General features: G+C 45.4%; 2 protein-coding genes across 2 annotated transcripts; both read left to right on the forward strand.

The window, feature by feature from the left end:
- Nucleotides 1–8,185: 8,185 nt before the first annotated feature.
- Nucleotides 8,186–14,226, forward strand: LOC124664385 (death-inducer obliterator 1-like). Its single transcript, XM_047201919.1, has 4 exons — nucleotides 8,186–9,900; nucleotides 10,242–10,362; nucleotides 13,164–13,223; nucleotides 13,360–14,226. The coding sequence occupies exons 1-4, from the start codon at nucleotides 8,186–8,188 to the stop codon at nucleotides 14,224–14,226; spliced, it is 2,763 nt and encodes a 920-aa protein (XP_047057875.1).
- Nucleotides 14,227–17,805: 3,579 nt separating this feature from the next.
- On the forward strand, nucleotides 17,806–21,335 carry LOC124664386 (DNA (cytosine-5)-methyltransferase DRM2-like). The gene is made up of 8 exons (XM_047201920.1): nucleotides 17,806–17,841; nucleotides 18,089–18,205; nucleotides 18,297–18,405; nucleotides 18,488–18,534; nucleotides 18,629–18,763; nucleotides 19,806–19,905; nucleotides 20,001–20,056; nucleotides 20,149–21,335. Exons 1-8 carry the CDS (start codon nucleotides 17,806–17,808, stop codon nucleotides 21,325–21,327), a joined length of 1,779 nt encoding a protein of 592 aa, XP_047057876.1. The 3' UTR covers nucleotides 21,328–21,335.
- The last annotated feature ends 5,625 nt before the right edge of the window (nucleotides 21,336–26,960 follow it).

Here is a 26,960-nt window from a genome sequence, read left to right on the forward strand (position 1 = left end):
TTGAATATAGTATGAATAAAATGTTATTGATATGTTGTTTCAAAATATTGTAAAAAGAAAAAAAAATTGGAGACCGTTGTTTGGGAAGCATCAGTGTGGAATACCGTCCCCAAATAGAGGATGCACTGCCGACACCCCTATACAGCGGTGTCGACGATCCTGCCGGCAACTATATGAAGGCGCATGTGAAGATGCTCTAAGATAATAGCACTATGGCAGCCTAACTGTTGCTATACATGGTGATGAGATGGCTTTGTGTTTTTTTTTTTAAACACGGAGCGCCCCGAAGGGCGTAGAAGCTTTCATTCAATCCACTCGGTGGGTGTACAATTTTTTACAAAGGACCCCATGAAATGAGAAAATTTTACATAGGCCCCTGGTATTTGCAGAAAAGACCCCACTAAAAAGTATGCAAACGCAATCGGGTCCTTCTCTTTCCCCTCCGATGAGCTTGAGATCAGCAATGTCGCCGTCGGACTCCAAAGCGGGGACGACACCACTTGCTTCAAAGCCAGCGATGAACGCGACGACGAGACCTCAAAAGGGGCCTCCGGTGGAGGTTGAAGTATAGCCGGACTTCACCGGCGTGGATGACGAACGGCAGAAATGCCGCCGATGTGTTGCTCAAGAAGATTGCTTCTGAAGAACTCCGGCGCCACCTCCTCTTCTCAACCACCTTGCACACCCTTGATTTCGTCGCCACCATGACGCTCGGGACCAGAGAGAATAACAGAGGAGATTGGGTCGAGGGAGCAGCACGGGCGTACCGAAACCGTGACGAAGAAATCGGCCTGCCATCAAACCCGACGAACCTGCCATGGACTCGGTGATGTAGGCGTAGATGATGGCGGCTACGGCATACCCAGAGGAGCTTATTGACGAAGCTGTCCTCAGGTCTTCTTCTCCCTTCGCCCTTCCACCATGGACAAGCTCGGAGAAGACGAAGATCTGGAGTTTGGTTGTTGCTGCAACACAACCAAACCAGACGACGGGGGAGATAGTAGATGGCCACTGCTCCAGGATGCCTCTCCATGGAATCAGCAACAGCGGCTCCTTCCTGTGTCCTCCCTTGACGCCCACTGATACGTCTCCGACGTATCGATAATTTCTTGTGTTCCATGCCACATTATTGATGATACCTACATGTTTTATGCATACTTTATGTCATATTCGTGCATTTTCTGGAACTAACCTATTAACAAGATGCCGAAGTGCCGCTTGCTGTTTTCTGCTGTTTTTGGTTTCGAAATCCTAGTAACGAAATATTCTCGAATCGGACGAAATCAAGACCCGGGTTCCTATTTTCACCGGAAGCATCCGAACACCCGAGAAGGACCGGAGGGGGCCACAGGCCACCCGGACCATAGGCCGGTGCGGCCCAGGCCCTGGCCGCGCCGCCCTATGGTGTGGCCACCCCTTCGACCCTCCTGCGCCGCCTCTTCGCCTATATAAAGCCTCCGTCGCGAAAACCCTGATGCGAAAAACCACGATACGGAAAACCTTCCAGAGCCGCCGCCATCGCGAAGCCAAGATCTGGGGGACAGGAGTCTCGTTCCGGCACCCTGCCGGAGCGGGGAAGTGCCCCCGAAGGCTTCTCCATCGACACCGCTGCCATCTCCACCGCCATCTTCACCACCGCTGCTGCTCACATGAGGAGGGAGTAGTTCTCCATCGAGGCTCGGGGCTGTACCGGTAGCTATGTGGTTCATCTCTCTCCCATGTACATCAATACAATAATCTCATGAGCTGCTTTACATGATTGAGATTCATATGAGTTTTGTATCACCACTATTCTATGGGCTACTCTAGCAATGTTATTAAAGTAGTTTTATTCCTCCTGCACGTGTGCAAAGGTGACAGTGTGTGCACCGTGTTAGTACTTGGTTTATGCTATGATCATGATCTCTTGTAGATTGCGAAGTTAACTATTTCTATGATAATATTGATGTGATCTATTCCTCCTACATATGCATGAAGGTGACAGAGTGTGCATGCTATGCTAGTACTTGGTTTAGTCTTTTGATCTATCTTACACTAAAGGTTACTAAAATATGAGCATTATTGTGGAGCTTGTTAACTCCGGCATTGAGGGTTCGTGTAATCCTACGCAATGTGTTCATCATCCAACAAAAGTGTAGAGTATGCATTTATCTATTCTGTTATGTGATCAATGTTGAGAGTGTCCACTAGTGAAAGTCTAATCCCTAGGCCTTGTTCCTAAATACTGCTATCGCTACTTGTTTACTGTTTTACTGCGTTACTACTGCTGCGTTACTACTGCTTGTTTACTGTCCTGGGCAAAGCACTTTTCTGGGTGCCGTTGCTACTACTTATTCATACCACTCGTATTTCACTATCTCTTCGCCGAACTAGTGCACCTATTAGGTGTGTTGGGGACACAAGAGACTTCTTGCTTTGTGGTTGCGGGGTTGCATGAGAGGGATATCTTTGACCTCTTCCTCCCCGAGATCGATAAACCTTGGGTGATCCACTTAAGGGAAACTTGCTCGCTGTTCTACAAACCTCTCGCTTTTGGAGGCCCAACACTGTCTACAAGAATAGAAGCTCCCGTATACATCAAGCACTTTTCTCGGCGCCGTTGCCGGGGAGGAAAGGTAAAAGGCTCTCATACACCGGTCCCGTGTAAAGTATTTTTCCGGCGCCGTTGTGTGTGTGCTCGAAGCTATTTCCTTTAGATCCTGCAATTGCATCTTTTTGTTTCTTGTTTACACTAGTTTGGCATAATGGACAACAATGAGCTTCTTATTCTATTTCCTGATTTAAAACATGGATTGTTTGATGCGAAAATTAAAAAATCTATGGAATCTTATTTGCATGCTCGGTAGTAATATTAGTATGAACGCTTTGAACACCATTGTTGATAATAATGTAGAAAGTTCTAAGCTTGGGGAAGCTGGTTTTCATGATCTTTTTAGTCCCCCAAGCATTGAGGAGAAAATTTTCTTTGATGATACTTTGCCTCCTATTTCTGATGATTATAATGATAGTGGTCTTTTGGTGCCACTTACTGCGGAGAGCAAATTTTGTTGTGATTATACTATGCCTCCTACACTTGATAATGATAGCTACTTTGTTGAATTTGCTCCCACTACAATTAATAAGAATGACTATGCTTATGTTGGGAGTAGTAATTATTTTATGCATGAGACTCATGATAAGAATTCTTTATGTGATAGTTATATTGTTGAGTTTGCTCATGATGCTACTGAAAGTTATTATGAGAGAGGAAAATATGGTTGTAGAAATTTTCATGTTACTAAAATGCCTCTCTATGTGCTGAAATTTTTGATGCTACACTTGTTTTATCTTCCTATGCTTGTTACTTTACTCTTCATGAACTTGTTTATTTACAAGATTCCTATGCATAGGAAGCATGTTAGACTTAAATGTCTTTTGAATTTGCCTCTTGATGCTCTCTTTTGCTTCAACTACTATTTCTTGCGAGTGCATCATTAAAACTGCTGAGCCCATCTTAATGGCTATAAAGAAAGAACTTCTTGGGAGATAACCCATGTGTTATTTTGCTACAGTACTTTGTTTTATATTTGTGTCTTGGAAGTTGTTTACTACTGTAGCAACCTCTCCTTATCATGTTTTTGTGCCAAGTAAAGTCTCTATGGTAAAGTTGATGCTAGATTTGGATTGTCTGCGCAGAAACAGCATTGCTGTCTGTCACGAATCTGGGTCTAATTCTCTGCAGGTAACTCAGAAAATTATGCCAATTTACGTGAGTGATCCTCAGATATGTACGCAACTTTCATTAGTTTTGAGTTTTTCCATTTGAGCAAGTCTGGTGCCATTTTAAAATTCGTCTTTACGGACTGTTCTGTTTTTGACAGATTCTGCCTTTTATTTCGCATTGCTTCTTTCGCTGTGTTGGGTGGATTTATTTGTTCCATTACCTTCCAGGTAGCTTTGAGCAATGTCCAGAAGTGTTAAGAATGATTGTGTCACCTCTGAACATGTGAGTTTTTGATTATGCACTAACCCTCTAATGGGTTTGCTTAAAGTTTGGTGTGGAAGAAGTTTTCAAGGGTCAAGAGAGGAGGATGATATACTATGATCAAGGAGAGTGAAAGCTCTAAGCTTGGGGATGCACCGGTGGTTCACCCCTGCATATTTCAAGAAGACTCAAGCTTCTAAGCTTGGGGATGCCCAAGGCATCCCCTTCTTCATCGACAACATTATCAGGTTCCTCCTCTGAAACTATATTTTTATTCCGTCACATCTTATGTACTTTACTTGGAGCGTCTGTTTGTTTGTTTCTATTTTTGTTTGTGTTTGAATAAATTGGATTACATCATGCTTGTGTGGGAGAGAGACACGCTCCGCTGGTTCATATGAACACATGTGTTCTTAGCTCATAATATTCATGGCGAAGTTTCCTCTTCGTTAAATTGTTATATGGTTGGAATTGGAAAATGATACGTGTAGTAATTTGCTATAATGTCTTGGGTAATGTGATACTTGGCAATTGTTGTGCTCATGTTTAAGCTCTTGCATCATATACTTTGCACCCATTAATGAAGAAATACATAGAGCATGCTAAAATTTGGTTTGCATAATTGGTCTCTCTAAGGTCTAGATAATTTCTAGTAAGGTGTTTGAACAACAAGGAAGACGATGTATAGTCTTATAATCCTTGTAATATGTCTTTTATGTGAGTTTTGCTGTACTAGTTCAGACTTGTGTTTGTTTCAAATAACCTTGCTAGCCTAAACCTTGTATCGAGAGGGAATACTTCTCATGCATCCAAATACTTGAGCCAACCACTATGCCATTTGTGTCCACCATACCTACCTACTACATGGTATTTCCTGCCATTCCAAAGTAAATTGCTTGAGTGCTACCTTTAAACAATTCCAAATTTATCACCTCTGATTTGTGTCAATGTTTTATAGCTCATGAGGAAGTATGTGGTGTTTATCTTTCAATCTTGTTGGGCAACTTTCACCAATGGACTAGTGGCTTCATCCGCTTATCCAATAATTTTGCAAAAAGAGTCGGCAATGGGATTCCCAGATCCCAAATTAATTAACAAAAATAGACACCCTCCATGGTATGTGATTGTTGGACGGCACCCGAAGGATTCGGTTAGCCATGGCTTGTGTAAGCAAAGGTTGGGAGGAGTGTCATCATAATAAAACTAAAATAAAAAGGCACTCCTTCATGGTATGAGATTGTTGGCGGGCACCCGAGGGTTCGGTTAGCCATGGTTTGTGAAAGAAAGGTTGGAAGGAGTGCCATCCAAAAATAAAATAAAATGGGAGCCGCTCTTTGAAGGTTTGTCTGGCAAGGGGGTTAGAGTACCCGCTACCATTCGTTGACAACAACATACACCTCTCAAAACTTTATTTTTATGCTCTCTTTATGTTTTCAAAATCAAAGCTCTAGCACAAATATAGCAATCGATGATTTCCTCTTTGAAGGACCATTCTTTTTACTTTTATGTTGAGTCAGTTCACCTATCTCTCTCCACCTCAAGAAGCAAACATTTGTGTGAACTATGCATTGATTCTTACATACTTGCTTATTGCATTTGTTATATTGCTTTGCATTAACAATTATCCATGAGATATATATGTTATAAGTTGAAAGCAACCGCTGAAACTTCATCTTCCTTTGTGTTACTTCAATGCCTTTACTTTGAATTATTGCTTTATGAGTTAACACTTATGCAAGACTTATTGATGCTTGTCTTGAAAGTACTATTCATGAAAAGTCTTTGCTTTATGATTCACTTGTTTACTCATGTCATTACCATTGTTTTGATCGCTGCATTCATTACATATGTTTACAATATGATCAAGTTTATGATGGCATGTCACTCAAGAAATTATCTTTGTTATCGTTTTACCTGCTCGAGACGAGCAGAACTAAGCTTGGGGATGCTGATACGTCTCCGACGTATCGATAATTTCTTGTGTTCCATGCCACATTATTGATGATACCTACATGTTTTATGCACACTTTATGTCATATTCGTGCATTTTCTGGAACTAACCTATTAACAAGATGCCGAAGTGCCGCTTGCTCGTTTTCTCGTTGTTTTTGGTTTCAGAAATCCTAGTAACGAAATATTCTCGGAATCGGACGAAATCAAGACCCAGGTTCCTATTTTCACCGGAAGCATCCAGAACACCCGAGAAGGACCGGAGGGGGCCACGAGCCACCTGGACCATAGGCCGGCGCGGCCCAGGCCCTGGCCGCGCCGCCCTATGGTGTGGTCACCCCTTCGACCCTCCCGCGCCGCCTCTTCGCCTATATAAAGCCTCTCGTCGCGAAAACCCCGATGCGAAAACCACGATACGGAAAACCTTCCGCAGCCGCCGCCATCGCGAAGCCAAGATCCGGGGGACAGGAGTCTCCGTTCCGGCACCCTGCCGGAGCGGGGAAGTGCCCCGGAAGGCTTCTCCATCGACACCGCTGCCATCTCCACCGCCATCTTCACCACCGCTGCTGCTCCCATGAGGAGGGAGTAGTTCTCCATCGAGGCTCGGGGCTGTACCGGTAGCTATGTGGTTCATCTCTCTCCCATGTACCTCAATACAATAATCTCATGAGCTGCTTTACATGATTGAGATTCATATGAGTTTTGTATCACCACTATTCTATGGGCTACTCTAGCAATGTTATTAAAGTAGTTTTATTCCTCCCGCACGTGTGCAAAGGTGACAAGTGTGTGCACCGTGTTAGTACTTGGTTTATGCTATGATCATGATCTCTTGTAGATTGCGAAGTTAACTATTGCTATGATAATATTGATGTGATCTATTCCTCCTACATATGCATGAAGGTGACAAGTGTGCATGCTATGCTAGTACTTGGTTTAGTCTTTTGATCTATCTTACACTAAAGGTTACTAAAATATGAGCATTATTGTGGAGCTTGTTAACTCCGGCATTGAGGGTTCGTGTAATCCTACGCAATGTGTTCATCATCCAACAAAAGTGTAGAGTATGCATTTATCTATTCTCGTTATGTGATCAATGTTGAGAGTGTCCACTAGTGAAAGTCTAATCCCTAGGCCTTGTTCCTAAATATCGCTATCGCTACTTGTTTACTGTTTTACCGCGTTACTACCGCTGCGTTACTACTCGCTTGTTTACCGTCCCGGGCAAAGCACTTTTCTCGGTGCCGTTGCTACTACTTATTCATACCACCCGTATTTCACTATCTCTTCGCCGAACTAGTGCACCTATTAGGTGTGTTGGGGACACAAGAGACTTCTTGCTTTGTGGTTGCAGGGTTGCATGAGAGGGATATCTTTGACCTCTTCCTCCCTGAGATCGATAAACCTTGGGTGATCCACTTAAGGGAAACTTGCTGCTGTTCTACAAACCTCTGCTCTTGGAGGCCCAACACTGTCTACAAGAATAGAAGCTCCCGTAGACATCACCCACCACCACGGTGGCTTGAAGGAGAGAGGAACAGGGGAAAACCACCCAGATCCAGAGAGAGGCCGACGAGCTTTATTGATGGGGCCGCTGCAGCACCGTCGCCACCCGCCTCCGTCTCTGACCACCAGAGCACCGCGAGCAGCAGCAGGGCCATAGCAGGCTACGGTGAGCAGCTCGAGCTCCACCGCCTCCACACCCCTGAGGTCATAATGCCAAGATCCACAAGGGTAAAACAAGAAAACACAGAAAACCTAATCCTAGACCTATCCTATCTACTCCGGCGCGTCTCCGCAGCCAACTCCGGCCGGCTATTCCGGTGGAGCGGCCTTGGATTGGCCCGGTCAAACGAGAGAGGCGACCAGGTACTGTAGCAACGCGAGAGCTGGGAAGGGGGAGAATGAACGTAGTTAGATGGCTTTGTGTAGGCCCAGCCATACTCCTCCCGGAACCGCATTTTGCCCACGCGGCACTCGCTCACACTACCCACGCACTCACGTGGTAGGCGGCACCCTTGGGCCCTTCGCCGCCGGCGTCTCCGCCGTGCCCCAAAACGCAGGAAACCCCCAAATCCTCCAACCCTACTACGAACCCCACCTTCCCAGGGCCTACCCAGCACCCTCCACCGCCACCGCCACCGCCCTCCGGTCTCCTTGCCGCGCCATTCCGACCGCGCCGAGGTGAGCTCTCCGGAAAACACGCACTGCATTGCCGCGTAGTTCCTCCGCACGGCATGCTAACACAACCGTAGTTAACCCTCTTCCGCCATGGATTCATCTCGTCTTCAGCTCGGTGCGTCCGTGTCTGGAAGGCGTGGCAGCGCGGGCGCGATGGAGCTCGCGAAGCAGGGGCAGCCGCCGCTGCCTTCGGCTGCGCACCGGCCCTGCCCCGCCCTGTACTGCCCTGACAACTGGGGCGCGCAGCCGCCCAACAGCACCTACCTGATCGTGCCCATGGGCCACCAGCCAGCGCAGCTTGGTGCGCCCACTCCCGGCGCACCTCACCCCGGGGGCCGGCCTCTGAGCAGGGTGTCGTTGAGGCCGCCACAGCAGGTGCTCAATGTTGATTTTCCAGAGATGCTCATGCCGCAGCGGTCGCCGCCCTTGGCCGGCAAGAAGATGGCCGGCAAGCGTTCAGCTCAGAAGGAATCGCCGGCGGAGGATCATTCGCAGGTGCAGCTGCTTGACACAGTAAGATCCAAGTGCAGGGAGACTCTGACGGCTGCCTTGAGTATGGGTTCTGACCGCCAGTTCCGGCAGCAATCTGTGCCTGACGCTGTTGTTGGACCTTCTGAATCCATGCCACAACCCAATCCAAAAAGGGCCAGGATGTCTGATTCTGATGATGTTCATGCTGGGGCTAAGGCATCTCAAATTCGGCCGGAGTCAGGAAGAGCAATTACCACCGGTGGAACAAGTGAAGAAGAGAAGGTCAGGGTTCATCAGGCCCAAAGTTTGGCATCTGAAATTGAAGAGGAGCTGTTCAAATTGTTTGGGGGAGTTAATAAGAAATACAAGGAGAAAGGTAGATCACTTCTGTTCAATCTGAAAGATAAAAGTAACCCTGTGCTGAGGGAGCGGGTCTTGTCTGGGGACATAACACCTAGATGCCTATGTGCAATGAATATCGAAGAACTTGCTTCGAAGGAGCTTTCGGAGTGGCGCATGGCTAAAGCTGAAGAGCTTGCAAACATGGTTGTTCTTCCTGATAGAGAAGTGGACGTTAGACGCTTGGTGAGGAAAACACACAAAGGAGAATTTCAAGTTGAAGTGGAAGAAACTGATGCCATAGAAGTTGGGCTTGGGGGTGGTTCGCTTTCTTATGCTCAAGCCAAATCTGTTGATGAAACAAGCGTACTCAAGGAGATCAAGGAATCGGACAACAGTCTGCAAGATGGAGTTGCCGAGACATGCAACAGTAACACATCAAGAAATTCAGAATATGCAGCAAATGAGAAAAGTGTTCTGATGCAAGAACCAATGGTTGATGATGTGCAGGTCACAGAGAATCTTCCCCAGATCATGACACTGGATGAATTCATGCAGGTACTTGATTCTGAACCACATTCTGAAGATCAGTCCACTGGAGCTCTTCAAGATGATCCTAGTATTGGCAAAGCTGACAAGGCTTTGAAGTCAGGAAGTTTTCCGATAGCTAAAGACAAGGCTGCTGCACTGAAATTCCAATTTCATTCTGATTTGCGATCCCCACAAGACAATTTTGAGTCCAAGTTAGAATCAACTATAAACAAATCATTTTCAATCATGAATACAGTTTTAGAACCAAACAGAGATGTGACAGTCAAATCCCCCCCTGAAAAGGTGGATGATGAAACACCAGATACTGTAAATGGCTCGATTGCTGAATCCACTATGCAGTGTAAGATAACTCCTGATGCCGCGTTCACTTATGACAGTATATGGGAGGGAACAATTCAGCTTAGTTTGACTTCACTCACAAATATTGTTGCTATCTTTAAAAGGTTTGTTCATCACCTTGCTTATAGTAATTATCCGCAATTAATAAATGCTTTTGTGAGATACACTATTAACTACAAGAAGTACTACTCCCTGTCCTAAAATGAGCTGCTTAAGTTTGTCTAGATACGGTTGTATCTAGACATATTTTTAGTTTGTAGATACATCCGTATCAAGAAAAAGTTGAGCAGCTTATTTTGGGACACAGGGAGTGCTTTCTTTTGTTATTTTTTATTTTCAACAAACGACACACTAGTTAATCCTGTGTAGGATCACATGCCCTTGCTTGCATCTCAATGTTTTGGAGGCATCGATATTTAATTATTATGTTGCTTTTCTTTTGCAGTGGTGAAAAGCCATCTACAAATGAGTGGCGCCGCTTTCTTGAGATCAAGGGAAGAGTGAGGCTTAGTGTTTTTAAAGAATTTCTTGAGCAGCTTCCAAACTCCAGGAGCCGTGCTATAATGGTAACTAATTTTCTGCGTATGGTTTCATACATCCTTTTGTCGGTTGGATGACTATGTCGTTTGTTAAAATTGGCAATTCAATACTCTTTCAGTTACTGACACATACATATTCTTGTACATGTTGCCTTGCAAACAGTTGTCTCTATCGCCTTGATAGAATAATTGTGATCTTGAATGTGTTTAACTGTGGTTACATCGTTCCTGCATAAAGTGAATTGTCTGTATCATGTGAACTTACGTGTACATGTTCACAGTCTGGGCACTGGGATGTCATAAAATGCAAGATTATATGCAATCATTTGCTAATGCACTCCGTCAACAAAGTTCAATTAGATAATTTTTGTAGCAAAATAACCATATTATTTTTAGTTTTGACATACTGAACTTGAGAGGCTTTGTATAATATACAGTTAGGATGCGGTTACAAACAGTATGGTACTGAAAGCGATCTGGACAAAAAAACATTCAACAGGAATAAAAGGGAAAGTCTTGATAAGAATATTATGTCCATGTTTAGCATTGCTGTTGAAGTGGAGCATGTAGAGTAATCTTGCATCTGTCCAATGTGGTAGTTAATCTTGACTACTGTGTCTGTACTCAGCACATATTTGAATTCTGTTGCATTTAGCAATTTCTTGTCTTCACGGGATCTCTCTTATTGCTCCGTAATTCGTTCAAATTTGTACATTTGTGTTATTTTGCCACATGCAACAGAACAAGTCTGGCGCTGTCTCCATTTCGAAAATATGCAACAGAACGAGTCATTGTAATATTTGGATCTACTCTCAGTGAACAACTGAACATATCTAAAGACTAAATTGAAAAGGAATAAAATCACACCGATTATAAATTCTGCAAGCATGTGCTACTGGTAAGTTACTGAATACCCGACATGCCTCGGCCACTAAATATTTAGCACCACTTTTCGGAACTGTCCCCTCATTTTTAGGGTCATGGTCTCGTGGACAGCGGCAGATGCCTAACTTCGGTAATTATTATGCTATAAATTAGTTAAAGCTAGCTGCCAAGTTTTTAGAGGTAGAGTTTGTGAGACCACGACCATGAAAATAAGGTTATAACTAACCCCACTTACTACCTTTGTTTCTGAGATATAGGGTTATTCTTTTCGTCCAAGTTACTTTATCATATCCAGTTTTATAAATCTATTCTTTCTGTTTTCATGACGATTTAAAAATAATTATCTAGTCTACTATCCCCTCCTCTCCTGTAGTCTTCCACAAGTCGCCTCCCATATCTATAGTCTCTCATCTAGTCATCTCCACCCAGTTTAGCTGATTTGCCTCAGCAATATTTACCCCTTAAGATTATAATGGGGGCAAAGTGCCGCAGAGAGGATGGAATTAAAGGGATGAGGAGAGACTATAGATTAGAGGGATGACTTAGGGCTTAGTTGAGAGGAAGCGCAGATAATTCTCATTGCGACTACAAAGATTCAAAGCGTAGCTTTATATAGCTTCCTGGGAACAATAAACAAATTTTTTGAAAGGAAAGCAAAAGATTTTCCTGAATTCATGGAGAAAGAAGAAGCAAATGGTTCAAGGTTTTATGCCCGAAGGCAGTAGACCCAAAAAAAGGGGATGAGGAGAGACAATAACTTGGAAACAGTTCTGTCTGTAAGTGACTGAGATCTAACTAATATGTCTTTTTTTTTAAAAAAAAAAAGTCAGGCGTCTAATTTTCTGCAACGATTAACTTGCTGATATCAAACTTTGGTATTGTTCTGTCATACTTTTACATAATACGCATCTTGTCCTCATGTTCTTCCTTTTTGACAAAACACTCTTGTCCTCCCCTCTCTTCGATGTTGCACCAAGCCGTCATGTCTTTGTGTGTACACAACACTAAAGCAACAGCGGCTCCATCTCCTCCCTATCCCTCTTGGCCTCTTCCCATTCAAGAAGCATACCTTCTGCTTTGCCCCTTTCTACCTGAAGCCATTTGAACTTTGCCTCACCCCAGTCCTCAACTTTCTCATCATCCTCAATTCTCTCTTTGTCTTCTACGTGCCATCACAAGTCACAACTCTGTTGAATGCTTTTTCCCCGAGTGGTGCCATGCCGTGTCACTGGCTGCCAGTGCATGGCTATAGTGCTAGCATCCCCTGTTGCAGTACCGTTGTTGGTACCATTACTGAGACCTTCCATGACGTTATTGATGCCAAACAGACATTTGACCCATCGCTGACAGAGTAAGCTGACATATGGACCATGTTAGGGCAGTTCTTCTGAACGAATGGCAAAATGCTCTTTGCATACATCTGTCACGGCTAGCTCATGGAGTTTGGTCAACAGTGACAGTAGGGCAAGGTCATAAAACATAGTGGTATATTCATTTTGGTCCCCTGTGTAATTTCATACTGGAACTGGAATCTGTACGCTGGCATTAAGTGTCTCTCACTTAACATGGTATCGGAGGGTCGAGTCCTGGTACACATATAGGCCCCTTTGGGCCATACCTCAGAGACTTCATGCACGTGTTTGTGTTGGCCCCATGGCACACATGAAAGGGGTGTTGATGTATGTATATGTGGAATGCACTGCCAGTTTGCACTTTTGGTTGCGTTGACTAGTGCCTCTCAGCTAACATTAAAATCATTATTTTCTGAGGATTTGAATAATAAATAACTACTATTTAGACTATGGGTAGATTGACATATTCACATTGTATCAAATTATCGAATAATCTTTTCTTATTTCATACCTTTCTGGTTTACTTGAGTTTTATCCTGAAAGTATTGTTTTTCTCCATTAAATATCTGTCACTTGTTTAATGTTTTACAGGTAACCGAGTTATGTTCAAAGGAGGGCTCGCTTGAGAGTGGTCGGCATCATCTCTTGCAGGTTCCTCCCTACTCTCCTGAAAATATCTCTCTTCTCAAATTTTTTTTTTTCGATCGAGTATTTGCACTTGAGTCAAAGAGTAGCACCGTCATCGAGCTCTTGATTTTCTAACCACCTACGTGGTATTCTCCTGCAGACCATTGACTCGTATACTGCAGATGGGAGAGTAGGATTAGTGAAGCCTGCTGAATGGGTGGAGATGTACCTATGTCCTCAAGGGAAAGCCGCTGAGATACTTGCTGACCACCTGCCAAAGGAGCACTCGGGCAGTTTAACTGTGACTGGAACGTCTATTATCGGACTCGTCGTGTGGCGGAGGCCCCATGTCTCACATAAGGTTCCGCCTAACAGGCAAGATGTCCACAAGAGCCCGGCCACAGTTTCTAGTTCGGTTGTGCCCAGGATTTCCCAGCCACCATCTCGCGCTTCCAATGTTTGTCGCTCCCACCAGGATGATGTAACCTCTGACAGTCCTCCAGGCTTTGGTCGTGGTGTTTTCAAGGATTATAATGGTCTGCCTGAATATAATAGTGTTGGCTTATCAAACTTAGCCTCCAACGCAACAACGCCGCAGACCAACAAAAGCCATCAGCACACTTGTCACTCAGAATATCCAAGAATGAGGGAAATGGTTCGCAAGTATGGTAACGAATCTGTTGCAGCCCAGCCCTGGAATGGCGATGGTTCTAACATACCAGAATGGTATCCAAACTCCCAAAGCAATCTCCAGCAGATGCAGATTCCACAAGCACAGTTCCCTTGTCAGCAGCAGCCACAGTACCATCTCATGTTTCAGTATCACACGACACGAGAATACCAAAGCCCCTTGCCCCAAGCATACGCCCAGCACCAGCATACTGCCATGCCCGTGCAGCACCCTCTGACTTACGGGCACCTGATGCAGCCTGCTCAGCAATGCTACTATGGTGTACCAGATGGCACTGGGCAATCCCAATTCGCTGGTGCTTGGAACCAGGGGCTGATGCCATGGAATCTGCGGTAGTGTCGTGCAATCTGCAAGCGTCCCCCGTTTTATGGGTTGCCTCTCGTCAACTCAGTTCATGCTAATGTCAGTTATTATCATGCTAATAGAGAGATAATTAGTCTGTTGCTGGTTGTATGTATGTGTGTTATACCAGACCTTGTGCACCTACTTATGTTTCAGTTTTTAGGAATTGGAATGTATGCAGCTGCAAATTAGGCGCTAACTTGGCAGCTGCAAGAAGTTGAATGCTGAAATAGCCAACGTATGCTTGCATTGTGCTGACTTTCTGGCTGAAGTGTTCATGTTCAACCATCGATCGCTATATATGCATCGTTCAGTTCGCACATATGTATGCACCAAAGGCTAGTTTGGTTGCTCGCATGTGTTATTCCATGTTTTTCAATTTGACCTGCTTGCCTGTTTTCGCACATCGATTGGATGACACCAATGTCTGATGCAGCACGAGGGCATCATTATGTCAGATTGTTTGGTTGGCCACAAGCTGGATTCTTTTAAAAAAATCCACATGGGTTATTTCTTGCCTATACCGTTGGGGTTTTGATTCTCGGTCGTAGATTTGTAAGTGTAAGAGCATCTCCAGTCACGTCCCCAAACGGCGTCGGATCGAGCGATTTGGGGGACGAGTTTTCGTGCCGTGTTTGGAGGACATCGCTCCCCAGCCGCGTCCCCAAACATCGTCCCCAATCAGAAATTCAAATTGTTTGCATTTAAAAGAGATCGTTTCCGTCGAAGTCGTCGCGATCAGAGTAGCGTCGATCATGAATTGGGCGAGCGATCATATTACAGATCGGTGGTGCAAGCTAAATTAAAAGAAGGGGTTGGGCGACGCCGACGCATCCTGAGTCGACGTAGGCCCGTCGATCACGATGAACTCGTCGTGATCTGCCCGGTGTGCATGCTCCGTCTGCTGTGCAGACGCCGAGGCAGAGGCGGACGCAGGTGTAGTAGCAGATGTTGTCGTACACGCGTCTTCCGGCTCTTGCTCCGGGGTTGGGGTTGCTGCCGCTGCCTAGGCCGCCGCCTCGGACGTCGCCTCGGCCACCGCCATTTTGGCTTCAATGTCGTCGAGGATCTGGCCTTTGAAGAAGTTGTGCGCCGCCCGCTTCCAGGGAGACATTCCTTCTGTCGCTGCTCTCAGCAAGGACATGTCGTCCCTGCGTTTCTTGAGCAACATCTTCTCCTCTTGCCTCTTGAGCAGCGCTGCCCACCTTTCGTCGGTCTTTTTGTCGCGGGATAGCAAGGTCGAGGTTCGACGCCTGCGTCTTCTCGGACGACGCTGCGTCGGCCAAGGCGGTCTTGGCAGCCTTGTTGCCAATAGGGCGCCCTGCCGACGTTGCCAGCGGCGCATCCAGATCAATGGCGTATTTCCCCTTCGACAATGACTGGCACGTCAACCGCCATTTCTCGTTCATTTTGAGCTTGCTATAGCAACGCATCAGCATGAAAGACTTATGCCCTTCTGAGTTCTTCCCGTACAAATCCATGGTTGTTAAACTAACCAAAGGAAACGCAATAATTTCAAAATGTAGGCACTACAGATTATGTAAGAAAAAGTCGCACCATTTGGCTGAAGTCGACGCCGCTCTCGCCTTTGGTCTCCATCTCGTGATGGAACCCATGGAACAAGTTCACCGACGCCTGGATGATGGCCCATCGCGTCGATATTGCCTTTTGGCTCCTCTTCATTGTCAATTTGTTGTAGTCGCTATTGATCAGTTTGCGCTCATCGAACTCGGCCTTGATCCTCGCCCAATACTTTCGTACTTTTGGTTGGTGCTGATGATCGAGTCATGGCTCACCGTCGCCCACGACTCGCACAGACATTGATCCTCCAGAGGCGTCCACTTGGGGGCTCGTGTGCCCGACACCATCTTCCCCACGCCGTCCGCGTCAACCTCCACGAGATCATCGGCATCCTCACCGGCACCCTCGTCCTCCTCTTCGTTGCCGCCCTCTTCGTCCTCGTCGTCGTCGTCCTCCTCGACCCCCTCCCCCTCCTCCTCGTCGTCCTCCTCCCCCTCCTCCTCCTCCTCAGCACCGGCGCCGTCGAATTCGAGCAGGCCCCTGCAGCCAGTGAATGGGGCGCCGTCCAGACCGGGTCCTGGCTCGCGCTGGGGCGCTTGCTCGTACACCGACAAGTAGAAGAGGGAGTTGGGGTTGAAGCCGCCATGCGGCAGCGTATCCTGGTAGTGCGGCGACAAGTTTGGCGTCACGCACTCGGGAGTGGCGGAGGGGCCGTTGTTGTAGAACCTGGATGCCGACGAAGAGAGCACTCCCGGAACGTACACCGGCACCGCCGTACTTCATGGGCTGGCGAGGGTGGCAACGATACACCAGGCCACCGCGTGCTGGTGCGTGTGCGCCGCCCTCCGTCCTTTCCACTCCGCCGTCGACAACTTCCGGCGCAGATAGTCTTGGTGCCACTGATCATCGGTCCAACCTTTCGGCTTCTTCTTCTGGCGCCTTCCGCGGCTTCACGAAGGGCGCCTTCGCCCCTTTCGTCTCATTGCCCGGCGGCTTCTTGGCCGCTTTCTTGGCCGCTTTCTTGGCCATTCTTTTTGGGGCTGTCGTCGGCGCCATGGATGGGGAGAGGGTAGCGGCGGCGGGAGGAACAGAGCAGCGACGACGGGAGGGAGAAATGAATCGGCGGGATAGGAGGTCAAATGTGTTGGGAGGGCAGAAATGCGCGGCGGAAGAGGCGCGATGTGGCGGGAGAGGCACGATTTGGCGGGAGTGGGGGACGAATTTTTCATGTGACGCTGACGCGTCGGTCCCGCACCCCTGCCTCGCTTTTCCTTGTGTCAGGTGTTCTCGAGCGTCCCTGTGTAACGGGGACGGGCTCGGGGCGCCGGACACCGTATCAGACCGCGTCAGACAAAAAGAGCCTTTGGAGAACGCGGTTAGAATTTTTTTTTATCCGACGCGGCCCTAAATTCTTTTGAGGAACGGTTTTGGGAGGCGAGTGGAGATGCTCTAAGGACTTGCGATCACGAATTGATGGGCTAACAACGTTTATCAAAGATTGTAGGCCTCGGGAAAACGAAAACGTTGAGGTGGGCGTGTGGGCCGTTTGGGCTTGTGCAGAAGCATACTACTACTCGTCGAGAAACAGCGGTGGGATCCCCAAGAAAAATAAAAGAGCGGCGGGACGGAAGACCCGAGGCGGCGTTCCGGCTAGTGCCCGCGCCGTCGTCGTCGCTGCAGTTATCTCCGTCTCCGTCTCCGTCTCCGCCTCTGCCGCCTACACAGAGAGCGCCGCTCCTTTGTCTTCTAAAGCACAGAAAGCGAGCGGTGGTGCCTCCACCGTCGCTCCGTCCTGACACCTCGCCGCCGCTCCTTCCTCAGCATCTTCTTGCATAATCAATGGTCCCATCTCTATCCCCCCTGCCGATATTACTTGTTTGATTTGAAATGCTTCGCTGTCGATCAATATCTAGGGCGTCCTTAATTTTGGATATATAGGATTCATATTTGGGGTATACTGTAGAACCTGCAGAGGTGCTTGTTATGCTACCGCTTGTTGTGGGTCGCCATTGGAGTATGCTTGCTGCATCCAGCAATGAGTAGTATACTAGTATGGCTGAAAATTCAAGTGCTTCCATCTGTACCGATGTATGTATTCTGGGCATTGTTAGCATATAATGTCCTGTTGTCACAGCGATGGAGGGGATTTCATGGTTTATTGAATTAAAAAATGATGGTCTTCTCTTCTTCCTCCTTTATTTCGCGCTAGAAATTTCGATTGGGATGTCTCATGCTTGTTCTTGGCCTGTGATGCAATAAAATCCACCGCTTGCGTCATTTTAGTCCACGCAATGAAATCTAGTACTCATCCGCGCATTCTTAATTCATGTCACAGGAATGGGGTAGCGATAGCGATGATGGCGACAAGTTTGAGTGGGAAAGCGATGGTGAGGCTGAGCCCTTGTCAGCTTCAGTGTTGAGTAACCTCGGTGCTTCTGGCCCATCCACACTGGTACTACCTTATAGAGCAATGTGTCTTTTCAGCATATTAGCTTGTTTTGTTGTGCTTACAGTCTGGTATTTGTCCATGCAACTGTCTTCAGGGTGCTACTGGGTGGGTCCACGGGGAGGCGCCATCTTCTACTTTAGTCGAGGATTATGTGGGAAAGGGTTTCCCAAAGGAGATGGTCTTGAAGGGCATCAAGGCAATTGGTAATGCCAAATGTAATCAATTTCATTTCATTGTATTGTTTGTGTTTTCACCATTTGTTTCAACCGAAGCTTCTGCTCTCAGGAAACAATGATGTGAATGCGTTGCATGAGCTACTTCTCACATACAAGGTAATTTTTCCATGTGCTTATGTTACTGAGTTTTTTGTCTGATGCTTTTGTTTCATCGTGGCAAAGGGTTGCTAATTGGATATGTGAAATGCAGGCACTATATGATTCTCCTTTGGTGAGGAATTGCTCGACTTCTGGCTGCACCCCCTACAACGTTGAAGATGACGATGATCTTTGTTTTGGAAATTGGGATGACGACGATGATGACCCTGATGGTTCTATTGCTTTGGTACATGATTATGTATCTTTAACTTGATACTTCACTATGCTATGATTATATGTGTGTTCATATGTGAATTTTTTCCAGTGTTCACTTCTTTAAGTATTACTTTGTACGAGTGAAGCATTCAACATTATACTCTCCATTAAGTAAACATTGTCCCACTGGTTCAAAATCATCACCAATAGAGAGCTGATAGTATGAGTTGTTTAGCTACCATACACACAAAATGGATGTATGCCACGACTAAGTCTGACCAAAAAGCATCGGTGATATCTTTGTCATATATTGCTTGAGTGAATTATCTCTTGTTTAGCGTTTATATCTGTATCTCTTATGATTGCTCTTCTGCGTGCCATTCAAACATGAGCACCTCTTCACATAATGTTTGATCTTCTTTGTTTGTTTTACTCTCAACCTTTCATTGATGTAGTGTAGTATTGTATATTGAGGTTTCATCACCTGATCTTAATTTACGTATAATTCTGTGAACGTTGAAGTTTTGTCATGTAAGAGTGTAATATTTAGCAAGTGAGATCGAATACTATAAAAGCAACACCTCCTACACAGTAATCAAACAAACATGAACATAGACTACATAGTAGCAAATGAGCTTATAATTATCCTGACCTGTCTTTCATGATGATGAAAAAAGAAGTATTAGCTATGTCCAGGCTGCATTCATTTCCTCTCTAGTTCTTATGCGTTTGAATTTTAGTTTTTGAAAGTGGCATATCCTTTATATTCCAATGAGAAAGTCATAGATAGTTTAGGTAGTTGTGTTAGTTGTGCTCCTGTATTAATTTATTCTCGAACAATACTAGAATAACAGGATGATTTCCTAAATCATCTCATTGATTAGATTCTTGGTTAACACATTTTTCTCTCGTTTCTTAGGTAGTCTATACTATTCATTTCTTTATCGCTAATGAGATGTACCCCAACTCTTATTTTCTTAGAATCATAGACATCACCGGCTCACTGCAATTTTATTTCACTATCAATACATTGCATTCTAGTTAATCTCTACCTTTGCTATGATTTAATGCAGGATTTCCAACGTGAGATGTTAGAGAAGGACAAGAAGATTAAGTCCTTAGTGGACGTGGGCATTCCTGAAGATGAAGCCAATATGATTATTACCAAATGTGGTAATGCATCTGTTTTTATTAAATTGTTGCTTTAATGACCTTTGTTTGATGAACAGTGCACCTTATGTTATGTATTTTTGTTTAAACTTTCCTAGGTGTGGGTGCCTCCTTTTTTGTATTAGTTGATTCCAAGAACTTCCCTAACCATGAGGTATGGTGTTGTTTGATTTTACAATGAACAACAAAACTCTTTGAACATTTTTTTTAATGCAACAAAAATGAAATTTATGTATTATTTTGTAGGTTACAAATATGTCTTTCAAGTCCTTAGGAGGGAGAAAGAAAGCAAGATTGAGAGAGGAGAGCAAGAAAAAAAGGAAGCGTTATGGAGGTGGAGAACAAGGAAATCAACGCCCGGTGCATGTTAGCCATGATGAGAGAATGGTTTTTCCAAATCCAATGGTTGGCTTTAACTTGCCTAATGACATGGTACGGTCATTTAATAGGAGACTCCCTGAACAAGCTATTGGACCACCTTTCTTCTACTATGAGAATGTGGCCCTAGCCCCTAAAGGCGCTTGGGAAAAAATTTCGAAAACCTTATATGGTCTTGAGCCAGAGTTTGTGGATTCCAAGTACTTTTGTGCTGCTGCGAGGAAAAGAGGTTACATCCATAATCTCCCTATTGAGAATAGGGCGCCTCTCCTTATGGAACCTCCAATGACTATATTTGAGGCCTTCTCTCATTTTAATGAGTGGTGGCCTTCGTGGGACTCGAGAAGGAAACTCAACTGCTTGACAACATGTGTTCCAAGCGCTAAGCTAACCGAACGGATTGAATATGCTCTTGCACGTGCAGACAAACCACCATCTTTAAAGGTCCAGAAGTACGTTATGGATGAGTGCAAGAGGTTCAATCTTGTGTGGGTTGGCAAAAACAAGGTTGCTCCTTTGGAGGCTAATGAGATGGAAAAACTACTTGGTTTCCCAAAGGACCACACGAGGGGAGTCGGCATAACGGAGAGGTACAAATCTCTCGGCAACTCATTCCAAGTTGATACAGTTGCTTACCACTTGTCAGTGTTGAGGGACATGTTTCCTAACGGTATGAGCGTACTATCCTTATTCACCGGTATTGGAGGAGCAGAGGTAGCTCTACATAGGCTTGGAATTCACATGAGGACCGTGGTTTCTGTAGAGATATCCGAGGTGAACAGGATGATCTTTAGAAGTTGGTGGAATCAGACTCAGACAGGCAGGCTGATTGAGATTCTAGACGTGGAGACTCTCACCAATGATATAGTCGAGTCACTGACTAGAAAAATTGGCGGCTTTGACCTAGTGATTGGGGGCAGCCCATGCAACAATCTTGCTGGTAAAAACCGGTTCCATCGTCATGGTTTAGAGGGTGAGCATTCTGTTTTGTTCTACCACTACTTCAGAATCTTGGATGTTGTGAAGTCAGTCATGGCGGGGATTTAGTATCATCACTCTAGCGTATGTTTGTTCACTCATTGCTTATCTTCAGTGACTGAAACTTCAAGTTTTAAACACCGAGTTGATGTGGAGGACTTTTATCTAGGAGGAAGGTCGCAGTTGGCTATATGAATTACTGTTGCTAACTAATTTAATTTATGAAATGTTCATCTTTGTTCAAAGACAGTCCATTTGCACGTTTTTTTCTTGTTGGAGTCAAATCTTCATTAACACAAAGTGTGAGTTTTGGATGATGAATGCCAACATGAATATGTGGTCCTATTGTTTCACTGATTTTCGATAAAGGATGCTTTATTACTTTTGGTAAGCAATTACATCCAGCCTCTGCATAACCAGGATGCACACAGCCGTTTATGTATCTGGAATCAAAGTATATAACAAAAAGGCGAAATACATATCGAAGCGATGAATCATATAACGCCTAAGATGAGGGTGGTGCAACAATCCGCAGACTATGCTGCCACCCATGTAGGGAAAAAGTATCCCTCGCCGTAGCCTCCAACCGTGTACAGACCTCCGTAAATAGGTCTCGGTTCTCCACCCGCTGAAGAGGTAACCACGAACGGAGAATACATGTACATCTGTAGATGACCTGCAACAAAGAACAATTTTTATCATTAAAAATCTTGTCATTTCTACTTAGCCAAAGCGCCCAGATAACTGCAAGCGCCCCCACCCTAAGAAGCAACTTAAACCTTGAGCCAACACCATGAAGCCAGTTGCCAAAGACATTGGCTACACTAGTCGGGGGATACGAGGGTAGACGCTACTTGGATGATCGACCAAATAGAACGCGCAAAATGGCACTTGGAAAAAAAGGTGTTTAATAGTTTCATCATGATGACGGAAAACACACCTTGAACTTCCGTGCCAATTTCGCTTCACAAGATTATCTTTAGTAAGAATAACTCCTCGACGAAGGTACCATCCAAAAATTTTGATTTTTAATGGTATCTTCATCTTCCGCATTTTCTTATTATTATCAACTGGTGTATCAGAGTGAAGGATCGCATTGTATAACGATTTAACCGAGAACTTGCCATCTACATGAAGATTCCATCTAAATTCGTCCGGTTCGGGTGATAGATGAATATCTCCCAGTCGGTGAATTAGATCATTCCATGCTAATAGTCTTTGTCCAAGTAAAATCCGTCTGAACGTCACATTCGGGGGTGAGGTAGCCATTACCGCAGCAATGGTATCACCTTTGCGACGAACAATACTATACGGAGCGGGATACTCGTTCACTTAAGGGAGCATTGTCTAACCAAACATCTTCCCAGAAACGTATCTGTTCTCCGTTCTTAATCGAGAAAGTACCATGGCGAAAGAAAACATTCTTTGTCGCCATGAGACCAGCCCAGAAGTGAGAATCCCCAGGTTTCCAAACCACTTGGGATAAAGTCTTCGAGCCAATATACTTTCTCCGAAGGATAGTTTGCCATATCCCCTCCTCGGTAAGAAGCTTAAAAAGCCATTTACCCGGCGAGAGCTGAATTCTTAACCTCTAGGTCGTGAACTCCAAGTCCGCCTTGATCTTTGGGACTACAAACTATACTCCATTTCACCAGTCGGTATTTCTTTTTCTCACTATCCCCTTGCCAAAAGAATCTGGATCGATAATAATCGAGTTTATGCAGAATTCCTTTCGGCAAAAGAAAGAATGATAACATATACAGTACCATATTGGTGAGTACCGAATTAATGAGTACCAATCTTCCTCCCGGGGACAACAATTTACCTTTCCAACTACTAAGGCGTTTTTGTAGTCTTTCTTCCACAATTTTCCATTCAGCAATTGTAAGTCTCCGATAATGAATCGGAATACCCAAATAGCGAATAGGAAATTGGCCTTGCCCACAACCAAACAACTCTGTATATAGAGCCATATCATTTTGGGCATCACCGAAGCAGAATAATTCACTTTTATGGAAATTGATTTTCAATCCCGACAACTGCTCGAACGCTGACAAAATTAATTTCAGATTACGAGCCTTTTCGAGATCATGATCCATAAAAAGAATTGTGTCATCGGCATATTGAAGGATAGATAACCCCCCATCAACCAGATGTGGGATCACACCTTCAATTTGACCATCAGACTTGGCACGCTCTATGAGTATCGCCGACATATCCGCTACAATGTTAAACAACATCGGTGATAGCGGATCTCCTTGGCGTAACCCTTTTCGTGTTTGGAAATAGTGACCGGTGTCATCGTTAACCCGAATTGCCACACTACCTCCATACACAAAATCATAAATTAGAGCCCGCCACTCAGGAGAAAAACCTTTCATCCTGAGTGTCTGCTGAAGAAAAGACCACTTGACCTTATCATACGCCTTTTCGAAATCTAATTTTAAAATAACCCCATTTAATTTCTTAGTATGTATCTCATGTATTGTCTCATGCAAAACTGCCACTCCATCTAGGATGTTTCTTCCTTGCATGAAAGCAGTTTGCGATGGTTGAACTACATGATCCGCAACCGTATTAAGTCTAATGGTGGCCACTTTCGTGAAAATTTTGAAACTGACGTTTAAAAGGCAAATAGGTCTATATTGTTGAATCCTTTCTGCCTCATTAACCTTCGGTAACAAAATTACTTCACCAAAATTTAGACGAAATAGTTCTAGTTGTCCTGTGTGAAGATCACTGAACAAATCTAGAAGATCCGACTTAATGGTATCCCAAAAGGTTTGATAAAACTCTGCTGGAAAACCATCTGGACCCGGTGCTTTATTACATTCCATTTGGAAAATTGCCTTCTGAACCTCATCCTCAGTATAAGGTGCGGTTAGCAGGCCATTCTCCACAATAGAAACTTGGGGTATATCATCCGTTAAGTCCTCGTTAAGAGAGAAGGAGCTTTCCTCCGGAGGACCAAACAGGTCTTTATAGTAATTAGTAATGTAAGATTTAAGTTGCTCGTGACCTTGAATCACCCCTTCATCTTGAATAAGAGAGTGAATACGCTTTTTCCGATGTCTTCCATTGGCTAGACCATGGAAATATCGCGTATTAGAATCACCCTCTAAAATGAACTGGGCTTTGGATCGTTGATACCATTTGAGTTCCTCTTCGCGGAGAAGACTCGCCATCTGCGCATTGGATTGATTTTTAAGTTCAATCTCTGGCGTGGACAGCGGTCTCACTTCCGCTACTGCCTCTAGTTCATCGATCACTTTCGATAGCCGAGCCTTCTCTTTTTTCAGAATACCAACCATATGGGCAGCCCAACCAGAGAGATGTTTGCGCATTGCCCGCATCTTATTGTTCCATCTCAATATTGGAGAGCTACCCCCGACTGGTCTTTCCCAAACCTTGTTAACCATCTCATGAAATCCATCTCGGTGTAACCAGCCAAGTTCAAATTTGAACGGCTTCTTACAAACAGGACGGGGATTTCCAGGTGGTTAGGAGGATAGGAGCATGGTCGGACAATTTTTCAATACGTTCTAGAGCACGGACGGACACCATAGGGTATTTATGTTCCCATTCAGTATCCATCAAAACGCGATCTAGTTTCTCGTATGTGGGTTCGGAGCAAGCTGTTGGCCCAAGTAAACTGTCTACCTGACATGAACACCTCTCTTAAGTCCAAGCTATCGATGACAGCATTAAACAAGAAAGGCCAATGTCCATCGAAAAGGCCTTTACTTTTCTCATGAGGAAATCTCAGCAAATTGAAGTCCCCTCCAATTAATATCGGATGCGGGTTATCTTTTGCAAGATTTACCAACTCACGTAGAAAGTCAGCCTTAAAAGCGTCCTGAGCAGCACCATACACAGCGACCAGACTCCAAATGAAACCGTCCGCTTTGTTCCGAATATCGAGTTTAATATGATACTCTCCATCCGAACTAGCTAAAACAGTCATGGTGTCTATACGGACGCCAAGCAAAATGCCCCCAGACCTACCACGAGGCGGACGAGAAAACCACTGAAAGTTAATCCCGCCTGACAAACGGTCGAGGAAACTCTGTGAGAATTTTCGCCTACCCGTCTCAGATATAGCAATAAAATCTAAATCAAAATCTCTACAACCATCAGCAATGTGAGAATGTTTAGCCAAGTCACCAAGACCTCTGCTATTCCGAAACATGCCATTCATCGAGAAACTTTTTTAGATTTAATAGTTTTGCCATATCTACGAGATTTCTTCCCAGCCGACGATCGAGAACCACGTGCAGAAGCATCTAGATCATAAACAGAACTAAGCTCTGAGTGTTCCAAATCGACTTCTGTAACATTCCCAATTGTTTCACTGATGACATGTTAGTTTACAAAACTTCGCAATGATGGTATACTTGCACACTGTTATCCCTAAAAGTATGTGATGTTCAGCATTTTGGATCTTCTGGAGTGTTATATATATGGGCTCCATCATTTACTTTGGCTTTACAAAGCATCTTTCAATGAATCCCAATTTGGACAATTAAAGTTGGGAAGATCTGACATTTGGACCTTGTTCTATTGTTTCCTGTGAAGTTTCTCTTGGCTAAAAAAGACGTGAAGTCTGTAGCAAACTCCAGAATGCAGTTATGTTTTGCTAGTGATTTCAAGTCTCTGATTGCTAGCTACTTGTAAAGCAAAGTGGTATAGCTGGCTTTCCTGTGGATGATTCTGTACACTGAAAACTGAGAACTTCTGGCTGCTCGGGTCTCTTTTTTTGTTCTGCATGTTTTTCCTCTGCACTTGTCTATAGAAACATTACTTGATTCAGCCATTGTCTATTGAAACATCACTTGATTCAGTAAGCAATTTAGGCTTGCTCACCACAAAATTAGCTGCAAAAGAGATTCAATGTGCCAAATAAAGTCGAAATCCTCTGGCAAACAGCTGCTTGACATCACAATTTAGATAGGTTGGTCATAAGATATATCTATTTGAGTTACAAGCTACGCCAGAATTTTTTCAATGCGGATCTTGAGTGACACCTCCTTGGACGCCCCATCAGCCCCGTCCAGCAGCGAGGTCGGCGGCACGGTCAAGACGCACGGCAGCTTCTCCACTGAGACCTCTCCGGGCCTGTCGCTGCTTGTCACCGTCTCCATGGCCACCATGCTCGTGCTGCCCGCGCGCAGCGCGGCCGTGTACCGCGGCGCGCAGTCCGCCGCTCTGACGCACACCACCGACACTGCAGTGACCGCACCGAGCGCGCCCAAGATGAGCGCGAAGACGCGGCCGTCCTCCTCGGCCAGGAGCAGCCGGCGCGGCTCCGACAAGGGCACGCGGAGCCGGACGGCCTTGCCGTACGCGACGCCTTGCGCGGGCCAGGAGTGGTCGGCGGCGAGGTGCCGTAGGAGCCGGGGCGGCGGGGCCGCGAATGTGCAGTCCGGCTCCGCGCAGAAGCAGGGCGCGTGGTGGCAGGCCCCGCGGTGGGCGCGCAGGTCCGGGTAGGCGAAGAAGCCGTGGCAGCCGCTGTGCGGGCACTTGAACTTGGATACCGAGATGATGTCCTCCACCACCGCGTTCCGGGCTTCGAAGCTGCCGCCGGCGCCATCGCGCTTGCACTTGCGGCACTGCCGGGCGCGGCAGCCGCCGCAGGCAAGGTGCCCGTTCTTGCACTGCACACACGTATATCAAATCTGTGGATCGATGCAGAATAGCTAGCT

The sequence above is a fragment of the Lolium rigidum genome, chromosome 6, assembly GCF_022539505.1.
Source record: "Lolium rigidum isolate FL_2022 chromosome 6, APGP_CSIRO_Lrig_0.1, whole genome shotgun sequence".
Lineage (NCBI taxonomy): Eukaryota > Viridiplantae > Streptophyta > Magnoliopsida > Poales > Poaceae > Lolium > Lolium rigidum.

Excerpts from the sequence above, each read along its gene's own strand:
- LOC124664385 (XM_047201919.1), top strand. The coding sequence starts at position 8,186 with ATGGATTCATCTCGTCTTCAGCTCGGTGCGTCCGTGTCTGGAAGGCGT. Across the intron at positions 10,363-13,163 it reads CCAGGAGCCGTGCTATAATG|GTAACCGAGTTATGTTCAAA; the intron begins GTAACTAATTTT and ends AATGTTTTACAG. Across the intron at positions 13,224-13,359 it reads GTCGGCATCATCTCTTGCAG|ACCATTGACTCGTATACTGC; the intron begins GTTCCTCCCTAC and ends ATTCTCCTGCAG.
- LOC124664386 (XM_047201920.1), top strand. The coding sequence starts at position 17,806 with ATGGCTGAAAATTCAAGTGCTTCCATCTGTACCGAT. Across the intron at positions 17,842-18,088 it reads GTGCTTCCATCTGTACCGAT|GAATGGGGTAGCGATAGCGA; the intron begins GTATGTATTCTG and ends TTCATGTCACAG. Across the intron at positions 20,057-20,148 it reads AGAACTTCCCTAACCATGAG|GTTACAAATATGTCTTTCAA; the intron begins GTATGGTGTTGT and ends ATTATTTTGTAG.